This window comes from Ornithorhynchus anatinus, chromosome X1, assembly GCF_004115215.2.
Source record: "Ornithorhynchus anatinus isolate Pmale09 chromosome X1, mOrnAna1.pri.v4, whole genome shotgun sequence".
NCBI lineage: Eukaryota > Metazoa > Chordata > Mammalia > Monotremata > Ornithorhynchidae > Ornithorhynchus > Ornithorhynchus anatinus.
Window position 1 is genome coordinate 103,092,319 of NC_041749.1, and position 24,232 is coordinate 103,116,550.

A 24,232-nucleotide genomic window follows, 5' to 3' on the forward strand; every position below is an offset into this window, starting at 1 on the left:
ACATCCCCAGGGAGTGTGAGCAATCACCTCACTGGGCTGAGTGCTAATGGCTGCTGGAAGAGGGGAAAGAGGATAACTTATTCTAACAAGCCTTTCGGCCACGTTTTAGATCTGGGCCAGTGTTAATTATTAATTATGGTACTTGTTAAGAGCTTACTATGTGTCAAGCACTGGGGTAGATACAAGTTAATCAGGTCAGATTCAGTCCCTGCCCCGCACGGGGCTCACAGTTCAAGTAGGAGGCTCACAATCTAATCAATCAGAGGTGTTCACTGAGCGCTCACTGTGTGCAGAGCACTGTACTAAGCGCTTGGGAGAGGGCAATAAAACAGAGATGGTAGACACATTCCCTGCCCACAGTTAGCTGGGTTGGCTTTCGGGAAAAAAGACTGAAACGTCAAAGAGATAGCCCTTCACAAGTCACCGCCCCCCCCCCCCCCGCCCACAATTACCACTGTCCCCCAAAGTGACTCTTCCCATCCGATTTTTATTTTAACCACCACAAGTTGACATGCTTCCCAAGTGGGCCGAGGAGAGATGCCCCCCTGAGTAGGACAAATCTCGGGGAGGCCAGCCAGAGCAGGTGGGCTGGGCCGCTGGGGAGTGATGGACTTGTGGGACTGAAGCATATGTTGATTGGGCCCTACCTTCCTATGTTCAGGGACAACATTCAGGGCTCTGAAAAATCATGTCTCTTCAGCTTTTTAGCAACCAATCACCTGAGGGAGCAACTCGGCAGCAACCAGATCTTTCTATTGCCTCTGGCTGCAAGCTGCTCCGGGAGATGGAGGAAGGAAGGTCGGATTCTGGGAATTGCTCTTGCTCCTCTCCCCGGGAACTAGCTCCAGAGTTAGCGTCCCAAATGCCCACCGAAAGAAGAGCAGGGAAGAGCCACGAGCTCTCCCTTTTTATATACATACATTCCGAGTGGAAATGGTCCGTACCATCTGCTGAAATGCTTGCAGGTTAGAAGCATAATGATCTACCTATACAACACCACGCCTTCCAGAACCCCAAATATAAAAGTTTGACAGCACATTATACACGTCTTTCTAATGTCTAGACAACATCAACTGAATTCACCAGATGACAAGAAGTCGTGACTAGCAATACCGTACAATATCTTCTGATCGTTGTTACTTATCGAATAATTAAAAAAAAATCACTTTTAAACAGGTATACAATGTTCACCTCAAAATTAACTGGTTAATAATCCATTTTTGTGCAAAACAAGCAAGCTCCTATAATTAAGTGAAGTACTTCATCAATTCATTTATACAAAACAGAAAGGGGAAAGGGAGTTTTCAGAAATGCGTCTCCTTTTCTGTGATGGCCGAAATGTTTCCATCCCCTTTGAGTTTGGTGTCACAGTCATTTACTGTTGCCGTCCGGGGGCCGCCCCCAAGCTTCCCTCTCATTTTCAGGTCGGGGCTGGGAATGATCAACTTCCTGAATTTCTGAGCAATTGGAGAATGGGGAAGACGTGGTCAGAGTCTATCTGACCCTCGCCACCCTCCTCACTCCAACAAGATGGGCTCAGTCTCCCCTAGACCTTCCCGCTCCAGATCAGAGCTGGATTGCACAGGATAAACCCAGGGCCTGCTGCTCCTTTCCTCTGCCTCCAAACCTACCTGGCTCCATGGCTTGCGGGGCATTGGGGATGGGGGTGGGGGTTAGGAGATTCAGAGCTGAAAGCTGGGGAGGACACCCCTGCTGTCTCCTCTCTCCACCCCCACACCCCGGGTTGGAAGTGTGCTGGGAGAGGGGGCGGGGGGGCTAACAGAACCTAGGGCTGACCTCGCCAGAGCCTCTGGGCTCTTTCTTGTTACCCGGACCTCTCTGACTCGTGCCGGTTCCAGGAAGAGACAGAGCTCAGGGTTTTCTTGCATGGAGAAACCCCTCTGTCCGTCACAAGTCACGCTCATGGGGGGGGCCGGGCCAGGCTCACCTCAAGGACGGTCCCCTCTATCTGCCACATCTTGATGAAGATCCACAGTGGGATGCACACCATGGAGGAGAGGGCCATCATCCAGCCAATGCCATAGCCCCAGTTGGGGTAGGTGTACACGTTGTTGTACTTGAGGGGCTTATATTTCACCAGGAAGAAGATGAAGATCCCCTGCAATGGAAAAAGGGATTATGGAACCCCAGGGATCGCCTAGCTCAAAGAGACTTTTTTCCATCAAGGAATCGACCCTAGGTCTCTCCATCCCTCCACCGACCCCTCTCCCCCAACACCACCCCCAACACACACACACACACACACACACACACACAACACACACACACACATCTCTGAGCCTGCACCTCAGCAGTCTTAGAGTCTGGGGCCGTGCGGTGCACTCCATAGGCCCTCGATGAATACTTGCTGTTGTCGAGGAACCAGGTGGAAGCTTCTCGCTGGGTCTAAATTCACTTTCAGAACTAGGCAATGGAGACGCCGGCCGGTCGGCAGCCCAAACTCCCCAAACTCCCCACGGGTGGCTAACCGGAACCATTGCTTAGTTCCAGCCAGATGAGGCTGGAGAAAATCAACTGATTCAGGACAGACACTCTATCTAACCTGATTATCTTGTTTCTGCCCCCGTGCTTAGTACAGTGCTTGGCACATAGTAAGCACTGAACAAATACCACAGTTATTATCATTATTACCATTTATAACCAGTAGAACATTCTTGGCTATCTTAATCTGAATATGCTCTAAACTCCCCTTGAGTAAGTTCATGCGGGGTGTGAATAAGTCCTTATACAAGTAAGTCCATAATGGATTGCTGGAAGGAAAGGTTAGGGATGTTGGATGGTCCATCTCTAACCATGCAGTTGAATGTCTAGTTAGGGCCACCATCTTAGGGATCCTCCACGTTTTACCATTGGTGGAGGAAGAATTCCGGGCTAGATGGATCATGGTTCTGACCACCCAGATGGCACTGTGGCTGGCAGCAAACAGAATTTAAAGAACATTCAGAAGACCTGATTTGGGGCAACAACTCATTACAACCATCTCCCACCCCCACACTCCCTTCTCTAATGAATTTGGGTAGTGTTTTAGCCATTTGGCAGTATTTAATGAGAGACCACAGGGTGCCGACTGTGTTAAGTGATATGCAATTACAGAGGAAGAACAGAAGCCAGTCCCTGCCCTTGAGGAGCTTGCAGTCTGCTTTAATTTATATTTTTATCCCATTCATCACAACTTTCCACTCCACATTTGCCCCGTGGTTTTTGAGAACATGTCGATTTTTTTTATTTCCAATGGACTTCTTTGCCCTCCATAAGCCACCCAGACTGGAAGGATGTTAGGTCTTCCCAGTGCAGATAGATATCTGAGGTCCCTGGAGTGAAGGGTGGTGAGGGAGAAATGCATATGGTGCAGGGACGCAGAAGTCCGTGTTAGCTCCCAGTTATATGACCACAGAACCCCAGGAGGCTTCTGTGCCTCATTAAAAAGGGGACAGGGCAGGTCAGGGCAGGGTGTTCTGTCTGGAAGGAAATTTCAAGGATACTGCAGTCATTTAGAAAGAAACCCTCTCTCCCTCCCATAGAACCTAAGGGCACCGCCCCAAAGGACATTTAAGTAGGATGGGGTCTAATACAAAAATAGGTGTGAGCATTTTGAACTGAAGAGGAGACAGTCAGGAGAGCAACTTTATTCTGAATACCCAGCAGTCAGCCAAGAACAGAACCTCCTTTCCTGGACTCTGACCCAAACCGGGGGGCTGGGGGTTAGCAAGGAACACTAGTTGGGTAGGGAACACTTACAGCACAGATGCCAGGAGTCACGAGCTTCCAGCACCACTTAATTAACCATAGCGGCCTGTAGCCAATCATGTCTTCAATGTTGTCGTAAAAGCGATTGCTTCCTGTCGGAAAATAACCACACACACACACACACACACACACACATGCATGCAGACACACACAAACACACACAAACACACATCAAACAAGTACTACTGGAGAACAAAAAGCTAGAGGAAAGGGACTAGTAACCAGGGAAGAGAATATTGAGTGAGGACTGAATTAGTCTTCAAGTCCAGGAGAGGCTATTGTCTGAGTGATGGCGAGCCGCTGTTCAAACTGCAGCGGAAGGGATTCACATTCGATATTAGGAAGAACATCTCAAGTGCAAGAATGGAAAATAATGGAGTGCTTTCCCAAGTGATATTATCTTCCCTGGAGGGTTTAAGAGAAGGCTGGACACCCCGCTCCATGAGGTTGGTTTGGATGGAATCCTGCTCAGAGGCAGGAAGATGTTTCTGCCTGAGGATTGTAGCATTGGAACAATCAGGTGCCCACTTTTTACAAGGGGCATGGTGGAGAGCTTTCCTCTCCCATGTCAGAATGCCTTCTTGGATCAGGACCGCCAGAGTTAAAGGGATAGTATGTCAGGGTAGCTCAAGATAAAGAAGCTGGGGAATCACATATACGACACTGATGCAATGAGCACACATTGAAACTAGTATAAGCCAGTCTGAATAGGCCTAGATGGTTCAGTTATTTCTTTCCAAGCATTTTTTTTTTTTTGGTAGGGAGTGTCACGCAGGAAGAACTAGTGTTCAATTACACAGCGGGCAACCAAACGAGGAAGACCCCAGTGGGGTCCCTATGTTAAAGGGATAATGCCAGGTGGTAACCTCAGGCAAGTCGATTACCACCGGGATTGTATAGGAAGTAGAGCCCGGGCCTGGGAGTCACAAGACCTGGGTTCTAATTCTGGCTCCACACCTTGTCTGCTCTGTGACCTTGGGCAAGTCATTTCACTTCTCTATGCCTCAGTTACCTCATCTGCAAAATGGGGATAGAGATTGTGAACATCACAGGGGACAGGGTTAGCTTGTATCTACCCCAGCTTTTAGTATAGTGCCTGGCACATAGTAAACGCTTAACAAATACCATTAAGAGAACCAAAAAACAATAGCCACAAATAGGCCAGTGGCAAAAAGGTGCCATGCTTGGTGGGCCATGGGCTGCCCTGGAGTGGGGAACCTTAGAAATAACCCTGGTCTTGACTCCAGGCCAGTCTCCTCTCATTCTGATCAAGGGGTACCCAAGGAGTTTTCAGTTTCCTTGAGGAAATGAATTATCCCTTTTCAGGAGGGACTGCTCCAGATGGCACATTATGCCTAGACTGGCTGAGATGGCAGTGGGGTCAAAGTTCCAGGAACAACTTCCCCAAGAAGAGCACCAAAGGGCCAGGGAGAGTCTTACCATACACCCAGCCTATGCAGACACATTCAAATATAGCAACAAAGAGAAGGCACATCCCACTGGCAGCATAGGAGTCAAACAGCTGGAAGATGTACATGCCACCCTGAAAGACAGACGGACAGACAGATAGAGAAAAATTAGCTTCCAATAAGCTATAGCCCAAATGCAACTTCGTTGTTCTCCCAATCATTCTTGCCTAGTATCCTGTCCACTGACATAGCTCTTCCAGTCATAAGAATCTCTGTCTTGTCTGTGATTTCTCTTGATTTCTTTTTTTTTCCCCCAAACCTGAGGCTTTTCTCCCCTGGTCTGATAAGCACTACACAACATCAAAGAGTGTGTCAACACACACACACACACACACACACACACACACACACACACACACAAAGTTAGGAAACCCCACCCAAATTTGAGGCAGTCCCAGTAAAAATTCACTCCCACTGTACACAGTATATTTTGTATGGGTAATGTTGGCTTCTCACTGTATACTTCAGGAAGCTATTGGTGTACATTACACGATCCTTCGCAACAGGAGTAGGACTTTCATGTGTGCAAACATGTGTGCGTGTGTGTGTGTACAGGTAGAAGGGAAAAGCAAAAACTAGAACTGGGAAGGATAAGGAATCAGTGGAGTTTTGATATTAACCTGCTCACTTGCCTAGGGAGGCAGGGTAGCTAGTAGAAGAGCATGGATATGGGAGTCAGAAAACAAGCTCTGCCGATGGCTTGCTGCGTGACCTCAGGCAAGTGACTCAACTTCTGTGGGCCTCAGTTACCTCATCTTTAAAATGGGGGCAATAATATCTGCCTTTCCCTAACCCACAGAGGTGATGTGAAAGCACCTTGGAAAAAAATGAATATTAGCAATCAATGGGCCTTACTGAGTGCTTACTGTGCTCAGAGCACTCTAGTAAGTGCTTGGGAGAATATAACAGAGTTGGTAGATATGTTCCCTGCCCAACAGGAGTTTGCAGATATTTTTATTACTACAGGGCTAGAAATCTAGCAAGTACTCACTCTTTGTCCAGCCAGGACTCTCTTAGGACAGAAAATTTTCCTGAACATAAATTAATTGGCTATTTCCACATTTGGCTGAAGGCGCTTTCCTGACATTTAGGAACATCAGCAAGTCACACTAGTCAGGCAACAAAAAAGTACCACAATTTTAAGGTCTAGAATTGGCAGCAGTCTGAACAGCAGAAGCTTTGATTAGATCCCGAGCATGGATGCAGAACTGAAACCAATGCCATTTACTGCAAGTGGCGGTTGTAGCTCTGAATCAGAGGACAATCTCTGTGTGGATGAGGTGGTCGGCTGTGCACAGGTCGTTGGCCCCAGTGATTTCACCTCAAGTGGCATCATGTTCGAGTATGAAGGACAATATGGCTTCTCAGGAGTGCATTCTCAAAGAAAAAACTAATTCAAATGCCAATTAAAAAAACAGTGATGTCCACCACAGAGAGACCCCTTTGCTGCCCATGCTTAGGGAGAAAATGGATTGGAGTCTGGGTTGGGGTCCCACCATTCACTTTAGTGGGATTTGGGGTGGGAAGATGTGTTCTTACCATCTTGCCCAGAGAAGGGTACCGCACTCTTTCCTCACCCGAGTGTGGAGCTAGGGATTGTGTGACAACGGCCCTAGAAATCTTGCCATCTGTGCAGCCTTCACAACTCTGCTCCTCAAACATTGGACAACACCTCCTATCTGGACTGGGGGGCGCTGCCCAGGTGAGAAGGGGCTTGTGAGAAGAGTCCCTACAGCACTTGTGCACATATCTGCAATTTATATTGTCTGCCTTCCCCCTCTAGACTGTAAACTCGTTGTGGGCGGGGAACATGTCTACCATTCTTTTATATTGTTGTATTGTACTCTCCCAAGTGCTTAGAACAGTGCTGTGCACACAGTAAGAGGTCAGTGGATGCCAATGCCATTGATTTATTGAGTCCAGGTGGCCCATGGATTGGATCTCTGCCCTGAAGGGCATGTCACTCTCCTTCTTAAAAACCTCCAGTGGTTGCCTATCAACCTCCGCACGAAACAAAAACTTCTCCCTCTAGGCTTCGAGGCTCTCCATCACCTTGCCCCCTCCTACCTCTCCTCTCTTCTCTCTTTCTACTCCCCACCCCGCACGCTCCGCTCCTCTGCCGCCCACCTCCTCACCATCCCCCGTTCTCATCTATCCCGCCGTCGACCCCTGGGCCACGTCCTCCCGCTGTCCTGGAATGTCCTCCCTCCTCACCTCCGCCAAACTAATTCTCTTCCCCTCTTCAATACCCTACTTAGAGCTCACTTCCTCCAAGAGGCCTTCCCAGACTGAGCTCCTCCTTTTCCCTCTGCTCCCTCTGCTCACCCTCTACCCCCCCTTCACCTCCCCTCAGCTAAGCCCTTTTCCCCCCTTTCCCTCTGCTCCTCCCCCTCTCCCTTCCCTTCCCTTCAGCACTGTGCTCGACTGCTCAATTGTATATATTTTCATTACCCTATTTATTTTGTTAATGAGATGTACATCACCTTGATTCTATCTATTGCTATAGTTTTAATGAGATGTTCATCCCTTTGATTCTATTTATTGCTATTGTTTTTGTCTGTCTGTCTCCCCCGCTTAGACTGTAAGCCCATCAATGGGCAGGGACTGTCTCTATCTGTTGCCGATTTGTACATTCCAAGCGCTTAGTACAGTGCTCTGCACATAGTAAGTGCTCAATAAATACTATTGAATGAATAAATGAATTGGGGAGGGGGGTGGGGTGGGGGAGGAGAGGTGGATGGGAGCCTGAATATGCACAGTCCAAGGTGGAGCAGAAAACAGGGGAAGCTCAGCAAAGAGGACTGTGCATGCTTGTGTGTGGGGTGTGTGTGTGTATGTGTCTATGTGGGGCGGCGGGGGGGAGGGTGCAAAATCAAGAAATCCGATATTTTCCTTTCTAGCTGAGTTGGGTTTAAAAAAATTAAAGGCCTTGAAGAATTAAACCAGTAATTATTCTAATAGTAGCAGCTGAATTAGCACATTGTACAGCTCTAAGTGCTAACATCCTCAAGTGCAGAGTCCTGAATAGCTAGTCCCTTTTGGCAGATAATACCAGTCTGAAAAGGATGTCACTTAATTATACCTTCCAGTGATCTGACTGGTGAAGGGCTGCTGGAAGAACATTTCACCTTCTAAATGGGAGAAAGGATCCACTGCAATGGCTGGTATGTGGCCCCAAGGACTTTTCCGTTTGCATTTCCCAAGCTCCTAAGTGTCTCCACTTTATGGAATCGGAGGTGAACAAGGTGTCAACAGGCTGAGCACATCGTGTAACAGGTGTGGGAACAGTCAATGCGGATACATGTTTTCTCTGATCTGAGCATCACATTGAATATTTCACTGGGTGTGAGACTGAAACCCTTCTGTTCACACCAGCAGGAGTAGGGGTGGAAAGGATATCTAAACTCGGCCTTTGTTAAAAAAAAAAAATCACAGCATTTTCGTGGGAGAAAACTTGAGAGGGATGGGAGGGGTTTCCTTGGGCAAAGGGTGAGCAGATCCCTCCAAGTCCTGTAGGAGCCGGGGACAAGCAAAACATCTCTCCTCCGAGAGGCTGGAAGAGTTCAATTCCGCGTCAACAAAACACCTTGTGGTGTGAAACCTCTGCTCTGCAAGTCACTTTCACTGGAGAGCCGCCAGGGAACGGGTAGAATCTTAGCTCCACTAGAGCTCAGTTATTCCTGTAAATTAAGTGCCCAAGTTATTCCCTCTCTCTCTGGGGATTTAATGGGCTTTTAATGATGTTCTTCTGCTCCGTATCTTTTTCAGACCCAAGAGTCAGGGTCCCTAGGAAAGAAGCTATTCCTAGAAAGTGCCTGCCTAATTGGGATTCAGGCCGGGCCAAGCCCCCCCGGAACCCTCCAAGGATGATCATGGTGAAGACAGCGATACATTTGCCACTTTACTTCGAAGGGATCAAGAGATAGGAGCCCAAGCCCTTTCCAGAGTCTCATTCCCAACCTCTTCCGAAGGTTCACCTGGCTTCCCTTGAGCTGAACCGAGCTGGGCCCACACCTGTGGGAAAAGCCAACTTCATCACCTAAGCCTCCACCCAGAACTTCTCCAGCAAATCCAACCCCAAAACCTTCTTACCTCCGTTAACATTATTAGGCCCAGGAAATATGAGACGATAGACAGAGCCAGGATGAGCAGCTCCCGTCTGTATCCCCTTCGGAAAATCTTGGGGTACATATCCACCACTGCCGTCACAAGACTTTCCACGCACACAAACTAGACAAACCAACATCAAAGAGTAAGATTGGGAAAAAGGGACTTTCTTATGGAACAAAACCCCTATATAACAAACTCCCCCATGACAAAAAACTTCATATAACTCTGTTGTCCATCTATTGGATATGCAGATTTCATACACTTTTTCATTCTCTTCTATGTACAAAGTTCTATCTAATCAGTCTCTTCATCCCTAAAAATAGGTTGCCTTTTATGTTCATTTGTTTTCAAGGCCACATATGACTCCAGATCTTAGGAATTATTGCAAGCTATACAAATCTAGAGACACTTTCTCTTCCAACCCTGGCCTCCCCACCTAGACTATTGGCCCCGCATATGAAACTCCAACCTGCAGAATGGGTCAAAGGGGTTAGAGACTAGGAGGTTTGGGGACTGAGCAGAGAATTTGTTCCCCTTGCCTATGTGGCTATTCTTGGAGGAGCTAATACTGAACACCAATCTGACCCTGCCCTAGCTTCTCCTTCTGACTCAGGCAAATCAAATTTAGGTTACTCATCACAAGACCCTCCTTCCCTGTAGCCTTCCCCAGGATCTAGTGCCTGGAGCAGCAGGGTTTGAAGAGGGTGACCCGCCAGAGACCCCGGCCCTCCCACCTCCTTTTCAGTGATTGATCTGTCACAGCTCTCATTACCAGCTTCCATTTTCTATGGTTTAACACTGAACAATGGAGAGAGGTTATCAGGGCTGACACCCGTCTCTCACTGCCTCAGCTTAGGAATGATTTCTGAGAAACCAATTCTGGGAAAGAAATTGGATTTGCCCTTCCGGAGTTCCTGGGGGCTCATCTCAAGAGAATCTCATTTTTCAACAAAGTTATTGCATCTGAGCTGGATTTTACAGCTGCGAGGCACTGAGGGTAAGTGACTGGCTCAGGTCACAGGCAACCTCACCTAAGTATCAGGATGATAGCGAGGCAGCTGTGGTCACCTTCCACTAGGCCAAAGGACAGAGAAAAGTCTCTTTACCCCAGGTCCCACTGATCCTAGCCCCAGCCCACGCTGCAGAAGTTTGATGGATCTGGATGCTTGGGAAGAAAAATTAATCTAAGTTGAAAGACAGAAAAGCTGCACTCTAAAAATCATCTCAGATATTTGGGTCTTCTTCTGACAGGATCGGGCTTTGTGCTGGCCTGATATCTCTCTAGAGATGACAGGGACATTGTCCTGGGCCCACTGGCTGCTCTTCAGTTCCACATGAATCACTCCAGAGGTACCAACTACACTCCACTAGTTTCAGGGCCTCCAAAGAAACTCAGCTCTTGATGAGGGGGCACTGCAGGCTTGGGCTCAACTTTTCCCAGATCTGGGATTTTAGCCCCTCTCTGCATCCATGTTTGGCTAACAGATCTGGGGCAACCAGAATGACTGAGTGAAAAGGAATAGGTAAGAGTCAAATTAAGACATAACCACCTTCAGGTGGGGATGAGTGGTGGCAAGTCTTTGGGCTTGAAAATTGCTGGAGAATAGACTGCAAAGTCTGCATAAACACAGGCAAATTAGACACAAACACTCTTTTTTCATACACATGACCCTTAATACAGAATAAGAGGTTCAACTCTAGAGTTGACTCCAGGCAGAGAATGAAGGATCAGTCTCCTTGCTCTCTGCATTCCTCAGTTCCAAACCTTCTCCTCCCCAAGCACCTTACCTGGCTATCCAATCCCAAGAATATCAGCATCATGAAGAACAATGCTGCCCACAAAGGGGAGAGAGGCATCATGGTAACAGCTTTGGGGTAGGCAATGAAGGCCAAACCTGGTCCTGGATAGAAAGCAGAAAGAGAGGAAAGAGAAAGAAAAAGAGAGAGAGGGACAGACAGAAAGAGAGAGAATAATCACAAATACCAAAATGAGGTTGATGGCCCTAAAGCCATTTCACTTCCCTCCCTTAGGAGGGAAGGGTGGAGGGAGGATGGACTGTGGGCGGAAGTCAAAGGTAATGGAGTCTTTGCAGGGAAATTTGAAACACAAGGCACCCGTTTAAGTCTCTGCATCACTTCGGTACTCTTTTTGGGAGGCAGGGAACCATCTTACAGGGCCTGGAGAGGAATGTTCCAGGAATCTAAGCAGGAACAAGTGCAGTACGGTGAGCCTGCCAGGCAAATGGCACCCCGAAGCCTCCATTATAAGGAATGGCCTATTAGAGCTCAAGTGAGAAAATGAGTGTAAACAAGCAGGGCGCTATTGAGGAGCAATAAAGGCCGAGTAAAAGCCCGAGCTACGAGAGACACCCATGGAATCAAGTTTGTGCAGGAGACCTGATGAGACACTTATCATGCTGCTGTCTGTTAATTCACCCGGGCACTCTGGAAAGCCAATTGAATTTCCTGGGGAGGAAGTTGATTAAGTTCTTTTAATTCTTCCCCAGTGAATAAGTTCAGGGCTTCTGCTTGGGGTTGGGTCCAGTGGTGCATTCACTCGGTTGCAACTCTCATTTTCTGCTAATGGGGTTTGGGTCTGAGGGAGTGCACCTTCTGTGGGACCCGAGACTTTTCCCAATCGAAGGCTGTGATTGGTGTGTTCCCTCCTCCCAGCCAGGTAAATATTTCAAATCAATCAATCAATCAGTGGTATTTATTGAGCACTTACGGTACGCAGAGCACCATACTAAGCACTCGTCTCCCATGACTGTCATTCATTTCTCCTCTTGGGCTACTTACCTGACTCAGCCACCTCGGCGATGGGCACCCCCTGCTCATATGCCATGAAGCCAAGCACCGAAAAGATGGCAAATCCGGCCACAAAGCTGGTGCCGCTGTTCAGACAACAGAGCATGATGCAGTCTCTGGGGAAGAAGGAAGAGAGCCATTGAGACTTCTATAGGAGGGGCCAGCCCGGGCTGGTTCCCTACACAGGGAAAGGGATACAATCTTCATGTTCAGATGATGCTCCCCAAAGATCTAACATACAGGAGGGGTTTGCAAGAAAGAGAGTGGGAAAGAGTTCTCGGCCTCCTTCTCTACTCCCACTCTTCCAGCTTGCATTAGGGCATTTACCCCTCTCCCTTTTAACAAACCTCTGAAAAAACCCACCTCCTCCTGGGTTCAGCTGGGCTGCCTCAGACCCTCTAACACCTCCAGTTGCCCCTTAGCACTTTTGTTTACTTCTTTAAATGATGGGGATCAGCTTCTGATTTTTTACATGCTTGAGACATTTGTCATTTTATGAGTATTTCTGTTTTTAATCCATTACTCTCTTAGACTGGGAACTTTCTGAGGGCTTGGACCCGTTCTTACCTTCCCTTTTTAAGCTGCCATTCAGTAGGTACTCGAGAATCTTACCCTCCCTTTTTAAGTTGCCATTTAGTAGGTACTCGAGAACTTGGAGACAGGGAAGTCAAGAGGCTTCAGGCCTAGAAGCAGTGTGGCCTAGTGGAAATTCATTCACTCATTCATTCATTCAATCATATTTATTGAGCACTTACTGTGTGCAGAGCACTGTACTAAGCACTTGTAATGTACAATTTGGCAACAGAGACAATCCCTGCCCAACAAAGGGCTCACAGTCTAAACGGGGGAGACCTGGGAGTCAGAAGTTCATGGATTCTAATCCTGGCTCCAACACATGTCTGCTGGGTGACCTTGGCCAGGTAACTTAATTTATCTGTGCCTCAGTTACCTCAGCAGTGAAATGGAGATTAAGACTGTGAGTCCTATGTGGGACATGGACTGTGTCCAACCTGATTAGCTTGTATCTACCTCAGTGCCTAGTACGGTGCCTAGCACATAGTAAGCACTTAACAAATACCATTAAAAAAAGGATGAGTAGAGAATTTTCCTGAGAAAAGGAGACCTTTGGAAAGCCATACAGTCTTAGCACAAGGGCCATGTTATACAGTGCTGGAAATCAGTTCACTGGGAGTAAAAAGTGATTTTCCCTCTCAGAAAAAAGCCCAAAGGGGCTTGAGAGGGCAGGATGAAGGACATCTACCAGCCTTTCCTCAACACTCAGCCAGGAAGAGACAATAAGAAAAGCACTCCTGAGATTTGCAATCTGACTGCCCTGCCCCATAACGACCTTCTCTTCACATTACTCTACATTATCTTTCATACTCCAAGCAAATGATGAAGGTCACTTTCGGGGGGGGGGGGGAGGGGTGTGGCCAAAAAGGTCAATGCCAGGCCTACAGGCCTCACCACAGGGAGCCCACTTAGAGACTGTCCTTTATTGTGCTGATATGTTTGTTTCCAGTGCTTAGCACTGCTTTTGTTTTGGCCTCCTTCTATTAATAATCTCTCAAAGTTTCTGCTCAAGAAAAGTGGCTCCTTTCTTGATAGCAAGATGCCATACTGGTCATTCTGTGACTGAGGCCTCCCAGTTTCCAGCTGAGATGATATTATGACTGCAGTCGGGAAAACTTTCCAAGCTGGGAGGACACATCCAGGAAGCTGCTGCTTCACTGCCTATTGCCAAATGCCAGTCCTGTTTTGATCAGCAAATTTGAGTCTGTGAAGGAATGGCAGCCCTTATCAGAAACACCACTCATGGAGCATTTTACCCGAGCATCAACTTTCTGCCCACCTCTGGACCAGACCACCTGCAGGAGGCTCCCTCAGGCTTGCCCAGGGTCGTTCTGAAATTAGCCTGGGCCTAAAATCAGTAAATCAATGAGTGGTATCCACTGAACACTTAATGTAGCAATATCCAGCACGGAGGTCAGTAAAGGTTTGAATACAAATATCAAGTCCTCTTTCTGCCTCTTTGGCCTCACCCTGGGAAGGATTATGTGAGTGTGTAGATTTGTGACCCTATCTGCAAGACTGGCTTAACACTTCTCAAAAGTTGCTCTAATTCTGAACTAAAACAAGGAACGGGACTGGTAGATTACAAAGGCAGAGCCATGCATTTTGTCGGAAAGGACCCTTGCCTCATGCTTCACCCTGTCCAAGCCCAGGGACAAAATGGCCCTCACTAGACACTCTACTCCATCCCCTCTGAGGAAGCATAAGGTATCTTCTCCAGGATCCCAAGGAACTGAGACACACTCACCCTGACGTTCAGACATATCAGTGGGCCTACAGGGGCTGAGATATCCCTTCAGTGAGCTCTAATCCCCTTCTCCAGACATTGGGGAATGGGTTTCCCTGGATAGGCAACTCATAAATCCCCAACTCAGATTACAAGTCCTTTGGAACAAAGTTAATGGGCCTCACTTTGAAACCAGGACTTCTCACTTTTCTTTTCCCACCCCAAGTCTCTACGCTGCACAAACATGGGAAGGAATTTTATTTCCCCAAGGCTCTAACAGTAGCTTCCCCGGCCCCCTAAAATCTTGATATGCCATTACCCAGCTATGGCGGAGATCATCAGCCTAGCTCAAGGCAGGAAGGAATTTAGGAAACATGAGTATTCAGATTTTGCTAGGCCTCTGTCTTCTGCTGAAGAGTTAAGGGAAAGTATCAAACAAGAAACCCTAAACAATCTGGAGCAGGTTAAGTTAAATACCAACTTCCCCATTTTATACCTCATACATCTGGCGAAATAGCTCAGCTGGGAGAGCGTTAGACTGAAGATCTAAAGGTCCCTAGTTCGATCCCGGGTTTTGGCATGCGGTGTCTTTTATAGCGCAGCAAATCCTTTCTCCGAAGGCAGGGAAACCTGCTCCAGCCTAAGCCACGGCTGTAGAGACTCCAATGTCAGTGGAGAGAAAGTGGCATTGCTTTTTTTAGAGAAGTAGCGTGGTTTAGTGGCAAGAGTATGGGCTTGGGAGTCCAAGGTTGTGGGTTCTAATCCCGGCTCCGCCACTTGTCAGCTGCGTGACTTTGATTTTGTCATCTGTGTCACTTAACTTTCCTATGCCTCAGTTACCTCATCTGTAAAATGGGGATTAAGACTGTGAACCCCACCTGGGAAAACCTGATAAACTTGTATCTCCCCCAGCACTTAGAACAGTGTTTGGTACATAGTAAGCGTTTAACAAATACCATCATTATTATACATATGTTTTATAGATTTAATTCTCTATGTGGTGACATGCCACTTCATTTTTTACTAGAACAATCAACATTTATTAAACACTTATTATGTGCAGAGCACTGTACTAAACATTTGGGAGAATACCCTTTAACAGAGTTGGTAGATTCATTCCCTACCCACAAGGAGCTTATTGTGACAGAGATACAAAAACACAATATCAGAAGATTCAGAGAGCGAGCTCAACAGTTGGGGTTACTGCAATGCTAAATTAAGCACTTTGACCAGAAAATAAAGCATCCATTTAGCCTGCCCCCCTTTCCCAGCCGAGAGGGGTTTTGTGACCCCACTGACCCTCTAGGAAGCCCACATTCAAATAGTAACTTGTGTGAGGGCCCAGGAAAAGACCGAAAGGGAGTGGATGGCAGGGTGGAGGAACTGGGAGGAAGGAGAAGAGGTGTGATGAGTGATAGCTGCACTAGAAGGACATGGGCAGGGGAGAGAGGGTGCGAGAAAGAGAGAGAAACAGACAGATGGGGAAGTAGCAGCAGGAGAGCCTCTGCTGAATTCCTCTCAGACCTTGCCCCCACCATCTCTCCTTGGGGAATGTCAAAATTGATGTTGACAGATCAGAAACCTTTGACGCATGAACAGGACTTTCTGATAACCAACTGACATCCTGGATGTAGGAATAGAGTAGCTAACCTAGCATCATGCTGCTCAGTAAACAGAAAGGAAAATTCAATTCCAAAGAGTGAAAATTGCATTGCCCTGAGCCTGCCAGGCCCAAGTGCCAGTTCTGATGAGAAAGGGACAGGAGAGAGGTCCCATTTGAGGAACGTGATGCACAGAGAGTACGACCTGCAACACAGAGAAGCAGCGTGGCCTAGTGGAAAGAGCACGGGCCCGGGAGTCAGAAGATCATGTGTTCTAATCCTTGGACTGCCACTTGTCTGCTGTATGACCTTGGGCACGTAACTTCACTTCTCTGTGCCTCAGTTACCTCATCTATAAAATGGGGATTGAGACTGTGAGCCCCACATGGGACAGAGACTATCTCCAATTCATTTTGCTTGTACCCACCCCAGCGCTTAGTGCAGTGCCTGGCACATAGTAAGTGAGTAACAAATACACTTATTATTACCCACTTACTGGTGGGTTCAGGGCCAGTGTTGGTGGCAAGAGCCTGCATCTGGTTTAAGTGAAAGTATCTAAGTACAATTTCAACCAGAAAGGGAACCCCAGGGAAAAATTGATCCAATACAGTTTCTCTATAGATCTTCCATCTTTCTTTCCTCCTTTTTCTAACAAGGGAGAATCACAGCAGCCCTCCAGCACCTGTTGTCCTGAGCAGACTAGCATTATCTGGTGAAGTTTAAGGGTAGAAGCATCACAGGTAAGGAGATGAAGAGAGGAAGAGAGTGCCCAGGAGGCTTCAGCCTTACAACTTATGGTGATTGTACAGAGATACCTAAAAGATCATTCTGATTTGATGTTCAGAGCTCTGAAGTGTTTGTGTGTGTTGCTCAATTTTAGGCCCCAATCTTCATGCCAAACTCGGTTAATGTGGCCACTGATAGCCCTCAGGGATATCAGACACACATGATGTCACATGCGTTATGCTGGGTAACATGATGTTGTCAATGCCCCATTTTGTAGAAGTCCATATGAGATCACCGGAATTAAAGCACTTTTTTAGGGGAACCCATGACCCACAAATCGCTCCAGAACCATTGTGTTCCTCTTCCAGGTCACTGTGACCAAGTGCGCTGCTTCTGAGCCATGGGACTTGGTAGCAGAAGCTGAGGCGAAGGGAGGTTGAAAGCTTAAAATAAAAATACCAGGCACACAAAAGCAGCTGGTTCCTTATTTATATAGGGAGGGGACAGTCCAACAGAAAACCAGACTGTTCAATATAAAACTGGACAACGGACTGCTCTGAACTAGCTAAAATCAGATTTTACCGACACCCGCTTTTTCCTGCTTGAATGAGTCCAAATGTTAGTCTGTCTCAAATGCATCCAATAAATTGCCTAATTTGTCAAGGTTTTTTTGGTTTTGTTTTTCGGGGGAAGGGTTTTTGGTTTTTTTCTTACTAAAGAAAGGATGTTCTCACCAGGCAGAAGGAAAGGCTCTCAACCTCTCACTAGGTGGAGCCATCAACACTGTCTCTAGGTCGGGACAGTGGACCATTTTTTCCCCACTCCCTGGGGACAAGCACTCTGTGATTGTACTACTGCTCCACAAATTAACTCTCCAAAGTGGGGTGGAGAAGGAGGAGTTGGGTGGGGGGTTCTCGACACAGGTCGGGCAATGGAAAAATTAGCCAGGAACAAAATGCCATCCACTTGCATTCTAATCCCATATTCCTCTCTCTAAAGATAACAGGAAGGGTGGAAGAAAATGGGGCCCTGGGCAATCATCATACAGCCATCCTGATCCCACAAGCCCCTGCTGATCGAACTCCTATAAGCCCTGAGGTTCAGACTGAGTTCACCTTGCAGCTAGCACAATGGGACACACCCCTCTGTCTTGGATTGTTTATTATTATTATTGCAAACAATAATAATAATAATCATGGGAGTTGTAAGCTCTTACTATGTGCCAAGCACTGTTCTAAGCACTGGGGTAGATACAAATTGATCAGGTTGGACACAGTTCCTGTCCCACATGGGGCTCCCACTCTAAATCCCCATTTTACCAATGAGGTAACTGAGGCACAGAGAAGTGAAGTGGTTTGCCCAAGTCACAAAGCAGACACACGGTGGAGCTGGGATTAGAACACAGGTCCTTCTGACTCCCAGGCCCGTGCTCTATCCACTAAGCCACGCTGCTTCTGAGAAGGGGTGGAGGCTGAATTGGGTCTGGTGGTCTCTCTTTCTGAGATACAATTTTGGCTAATGGTTCCTGGACTTTTTGGCTTACTCTCACAGACTTCCCATGTGAGTCACCTTCTCCAAGACAGTGGAAAATTGGGCCCTTGCAGCCAAACGCAGGTGCCTTTCAAAATGCCACTCTTCTCTCAGCCTTCTCCATTCCCTCCCTCCAAGCAGGGGGCAAGCCTGCATGGGACCCACAAGCTTGGCTCAAGCCCTCTCTGTCCTACCTCATACTGCGAATGGAACACTAGGCTACCTGGTTTCAGCCTCTGAAAACCACTTGTGTAGTTCAGAAAGTCCTAAGCAGAGAAGAACGGGGCAGTAGGTGAGGTGGAGAGGTGGCAGGGAAAAGTATTTTGGCTTACCTGTAACAGTTGTTATTGTAATTGTTGTAACTTCCCAAAGCCGTCAGGCAACCCAAACAGATAGCATAGGAGAAAAATATCTGAGTCCCAGCATCCACCCAGACCTGAAAGCATGAGATCAAAGGAGTTATTGCAGAGAAAGAAAGGGTCAGTGAAGGACTGGTCAAGGTCAAACCACAGAAGGGGCAATAAATAGTGCAAAAAATACATTGAACAGACTTGCTCTTCTGGGGAGAGCTAGATTTTATTTTTATTTCCTTCTTAATTCATTGATATTTTAAAAAGCTTTTCTTTCTTTGTGCACAAAAACTGTGGCAAAGGAAATTTGATAAGCGAATGTTGGCCAAAGCAGCTTGCATAATCTTCCTACCCAGAAGAGAAAGAGAACGAAGTCAAAAATGCTACATCTTCTGTCTTTTTTCACATCTTTTTCATTTGGCTGTTCTGTTTAACAGAATCGTATGCTTTCTATCCCAGCAAACTGCAGCAAACAGCCTTGAACACGGTGACACATCAAAACTCACATGGCCTTCCTCCCAAAGGCTGGCATTCCTATGAGCAGGTTCCCAGGAACTGGGACAGGGATATAAAAGGAGCTTCTCTCCTGACTCTATATCAGCTGAAGTCCCAAATGAAGATGGAACAAATGAATACTCAGAACAGTCTGCATCACCCTAGAACCATGCACAATATCTTGCTAAACAGTACACTCACTAAATGCTTTTCTAAAAGAAGGCAGGTTAGATGCCCTTGGGACTCTGTGATGGAAAGTACTCTCTTTTCTATCTCAGTTTCCCCGCTGGAAAGCTCAGTGATCCCTCTTTCTCTCCAGATGGATGGGCAAGACATGATGAAATGGAGAGATCTGCATAAACTTCATAAAGACTTTCTGTTAAATGAACCTTGATGATCCAAGGAAAACCAAGAATCTTCTCACTAAGCTAAGCTCTCATAATGTCACTAGAAATCCAAATAATTTTCTTGCTTCTCACTTTTGAAATTTCCTCATTCCATCTATGGACCAAATCTTTAAGCTCTCCATGCTTCATCTCTAAGGGTCTTTCTCATCTCTACCACGGGGCTGAGCATTGGAATCAGGCTGTAACAGAGCCCTAGATACGACTACTACTAATAATAGTGGTATTTGTCAAGCACTTACTACGTGTCAAGCACTGTACTAAGCACTGGGGTACATACAATATAATCAGATCAGACACATCTCTGCTCCAGGGAGGGAGAGCAGTTATTTCAACCCCATCATACGGATAAGGAAACACACATGAAGTGAAGTGACTTGTCCAAGGTAACACAGCAGGCAAGAGGCGGAGCTGGGACTGAGTCTCCTGACTCCCAGGCCTGTGCTCTTTCCACTAGGCCCAGTTTGGGGTACAAGTTGGGGAACAGCCAGCCTTGCTGCCAAGGTAGTCTCATTTGACACCCACACTCTCATCTCTGATCAGAGTAGAACCCCCACATACTCAGACATACAGGGCAGACTGTGTTTGCCAGGTCAAATCGATCCTGACAAGGTTTCCAGATCACCTACATGTGGACAAGGAGCAGACTCAAAACTAATATGTGATAAGTAGCATGCAGTTTTCACAGAAGCAGAGTGGCTTAGTGGAAAGAGCATGAGCTTGGGAGTCAGAGGTCATGGGTTCTAATCCCAGCTCCACCACTTGTCTGCTGTGTGACCTTGGGCAAGTCACTTAACTTCTTGATGCCTCAGTTACCTCATCTGTAAAATGGGGATTAAGACTGTGAGCCCCACGTGGGACAACCTGATTACCTTGTGTCCACCCCAGCGCGTAGAGCAATGCTTGGCACATAGTAAGCGCTTAACAAGTCCCATAGTTGTTATTATTATTATCTGCTTCGCATATCCAAATGCTCAGAAAGTTCCCTGGCCACCGCTCCTTTGTCCAAGGACACTCATTATTTCCATATCAAGGTGGGTGAGCCTAGCCTGGCTACAACTTCACCTCTCCAGAGTTAACTTTGCCTCATCAAATTCTACAGATCAGGGAAGAAAGGAGGGGATAATTTGGGAGCAGGGAGCCCTGAAAATTTGACTATTGGATCATTACTGGTATTTTCTTCAATTATTCACAGACTAGTGGAGCTGGGAGGTCCTGTGGCGGGGTTCCTGTCCTTACTAACCCCAATTCCCACCCTGAATGAGTGCAAATCCCCTTCAAATGATCTTGGGCCATTGTGCATGTCTTTTGAAGAAGGAACAGAATCAGCTATTCTCTACTCAGACCCAGCACATCTGACCACCCAGCCAAGGTCTTTCTCCAGCCAAGTTGGTAGAGCTGGGCGATGGGGTCAGGAATGGCAAACAGGATAGTTCAGGAGTGAGGTTGACTGCTTTCATTTTTAGATTCCATCCTCAAATCTTTTCCTGTCGCTGACTGGGGCTCCACTGGGCTCTTGAACTCAACTGAGGGTCCAGTGTAGGAGGCCACCCAGAACACAATACCAAAGGGTGGGAAATCTGGCATTTTCAGGCTCTAGACTGGGGGTAAAAATGAAAGAGCAGAACTACTGCCCTTTCACATAGTTCAGTTCCCTGAACAGTCCAGGGGAGTGCCTGACAGCAGAACTAAAGCCTCCCAGGCTTGGTCCAGGAGAGGGCAATTCAAGGAGCTGAGCTCCGGCAGCAGCAGTTAAACCCCCACCAGTTAAGTGCTTAGGGCTGTGCAACTGGTAGCTATCAGAGGTGGGAGCGGAGGCAGGTGATCCCCTGCCCTGGGCACTAAAATGTTTTAGCTACAGCACTGACTGAATGCTTGCCCTTTGCCTTACCTGGAGTTTCCCACTTAATCCCAGCCTTGCTCAGATGGAAGGGAAGTGGGACGCTTCTTCACACAAGCTTCGAAGAGCTGTCAATTTATCCAATGGGGACATGGGACAGAAGCTGGCGGGAAGGGGAACTCCGGGACCATGGCAGCAGGCTCATCATGGAGTCCCCAGCAGTTGGGTGGGACACTTCCTAACCCAGTCGGAGGAAGGAGGTGTATCAGGAGGAAGGGGCTTTGACTTAGAGAAGCAGCGTGGCTCAGTGGAAAGAGCACGGGCTGGGAAGTCAGAGATCATGGGTTCAAATCCCAGTTCAGCTGCTTGCTAGCTGTGTGACTTTGGGCAAGTCACTTAACTTCTCTGTGACTCAGTTATCTCATCTGTAAAATGGGGATGAAGACTATGAGCCCCACGTGGGACAACTTGATCCCCTTGTGTCCTCCCCAGCGCTTAGAACAGTGCTTTGCACATAGTAAGCACTTAACAAATACCACAATTATTATTATTATTATTATTAAGGTGGGTAAAGCTTTCATTCTGAGAGCACGTGGGAGGCTGGTGGCTGATTTAGGAAAATTCATTCATTCAGTTGTATTTATTGAGCGCTTACTGCATGCAGAGCTAAAATCCTCAGACAACAGCACCACAGTGGTTCTCTGCTTGGTAGTGGAAGCCTGGAAATGGATGGGTTATTTTACTGGACTGAACGGTGCACACTGCACAGATCAATCAAGAAAGGTCTTGTTCTTTCAGAGCAAAAAAGAAACCTCAACAGCTGAGAGGAAGCAGGGTCAGTGGGGGCAGTTCTCTGCGTATGGAATGGGGGTAGGGATCCCAGCCCATATTCCCACACTTTCACAAATGGCTCCTATTCTCGGTGCCGGGGCTAATCTGCTTGGCAGTGCTGGAGACCAGATTCCAGGGCCATGGGGCCTGGAGATAAAGGTGATGGAGACTCTCTGCCCAGGCATCCTCCAACCTTTTGACATACTTTCCTAGTTTACAGACATGGGGACTTTCACATCTGAGTCTCTATGCCCAACACACTTCTCCCCCTTACTAAATCTTTGTTAGCTTGCCATCTTGTCCCATGTCTTCTCCCAACTCCTTTGTTCCCGTGGTGCCCATCTCTCCTCTCCACAAGCCATGGTGTAGTAGATAGAGCACGGTCCTGGGAGTCAGGTCCTGGGTTCAAATCTCAGCTCTACCACTTGCTTGTTGTGTGGCCTTGGACAAGTCACTTTACTTCTTTGAACCTCAGTTACCTCATCTGTAAAATGGAGATAGAGACTGGGCACCCCACATGGGAGAGGGACTGTGTTCAAGCCAATTTGTTTGTAACTACCCCAGCGCTTAGTACGGTGCCTGGCATATAGTAAGCACTTAACAAATACCACAATCATCATTATCATCATCATCATTCCTCCTGTCTTGAGCGACACCCTCCCCCCGCCCCCCACTGCCCTCCTTGTTTATCCCCCTTCCAAAAGAGAGTATCTGTTCATGGCCTATTCCATTTCTGCCCAGAATTAAGCACAACTCTCACATGTTCTTGGACACTCTGGGTCAAACCAGCTGTTCAAGAACGAGGTGCTTGAGACTATTATTCCACCAAATGGCTACGACTTATTTATGCCAGATGACCAAATGTCCTGTGCTGATAAATGGGAGTCTAAAAGAAAAGGTTGGGGGTTTTTTGGTCTTTTTTAATTTTTAGGCATCTCATAAAAGTAGACAGGACTCTCCTTCAACATTATTCCCAAACTGTAATATACACCCTGTGGGTACACCTTCACACCAAACTTTCCTTGGTGAACTGTGGTTTTTTTTTTTTATTTTATTCAGTCAACTTTTTCAGGTACCTCACACAGATAGACAACCAGGCACCCTTTCTAAAGTATCTCCAGTTAAATTCCACAAAGCTTCACCTTCAAGTTATCAAAAATACTCTTTCTTAGCATCCTCTATGATATAGGTTGTGAAGCACAAATTGGCAAAAAGAAGCACATGCATTATGAGATCATACATAATTGATGGTATTTATCGCATGCTTACTGTCTGTAGAGCACTGTACTAAGCACTTGGAAAAGTACAGTAGAATAGAGTCGGTAGGCATAATCCCTGCCCACAAGGAGTTTATGGTCTAAAGGGCTCTCTGTTCCCTTACTTCACACATTGCTGTGGACTGCTTTTTGGAAGCAGAGTTTTTACCATGTTCACCCTTCTCTGTTATAACTATTTTTTCATCTTCCCTTCCATCAAAAGGCTGCTGTGCATCTGCTTTGACACTGGCAAAATGTATTATTTGCAAAGCCAGAGAATATATTTGCAAATAATCATCTGAGTAAATGGCACCCTACTCTCCAGCTCTCCATTTGCTAGTATAGAAACAGACTGTGTTTCTTGGCCTCTCTCCTGTCATCTCTTAGTTGTTGATTGCTAATAATGACCTCACAATGGAGTCCAACTGAGAACTTTCCCTTACTGCTTTTTCCTCATCTCCCTTAGCCGAACACCAGCCCCCAAAGGCTAAACTGGCAGATTAGTATTCCACCCGTGGCCAGGGCCCAAGTCCATTCTTCTCAATGGCTGGGGCCCCAGACCTGGCGATAGCTATGTCCCCACTGTGGAGAGCTTCATCGCTTAAAGATATCTTGTTGCCCCAACAGCTCACTGAGACGATCCATTAAAATGGCCAATAGAGCCAGATCCAATAGAATACAGGGAAGCCGAGTGTCACAGGCAAGAAGCAGAAAATGCTGAGCTTTGGGGACAAGGCTAGGTTTC

At 47.0% G+C, this 24,232-nt stretch overlaps 1 protein-coding gene and 1 non-coding gene across 2 annotated transcripts in view; one reads left to right on the forward strand and one right to left on the reverse strand.

Moving 5' to 3' along the window:
- Positions 1–442: 442 nt before the first annotated feature.
- The window catches only part of SLC6A11 (solute carrier family 6 member 11), a 99,291-nt gene continuing 75,501 nt past the window's right edge, over positions 443–24,232 (reverse strand). Inside the window, exons 8-15 of the mRNA XM_029052240.2 lie at positions 18,644–18,747; positions 12,147–12,271; positions 11,136–11,248; positions 9,330–9,467; positions 5,209–5,311; positions 3,760–3,860; positions 1,949–2,119; positions 443–1,457 (exon numbers count right to left, since the gene is read on the reverse strand). Of these exons, the coding sequence (XP_028908073.1) occupies positions 1,305–1,457; positions 1,949–2,119; positions 3,760–3,860; positions 5,209–5,311; positions 9,330–9,467; positions 11,136–11,248; positions 12,147–12,271; positions 18,644–18,747 (1,008 nt within the window). The 3' untranslated portion in view covers positions 443–1,304. The remainder of the gene's footprint in view (positions 1,458–1,948; positions 2,120–3,759; positions 3,861–5,208; positions 5,312–9,329; positions 9,468–11,135; positions 11,249–12,146; positions 12,272–18,643; positions 18,748–24,232) is intronic.
- Positions 14,962–15,034, forward strand: TRNAF-GAA. Its single transcript has one exon. It is a non-coding gene; the product is annotated as a tRNA-Phe (tRNA).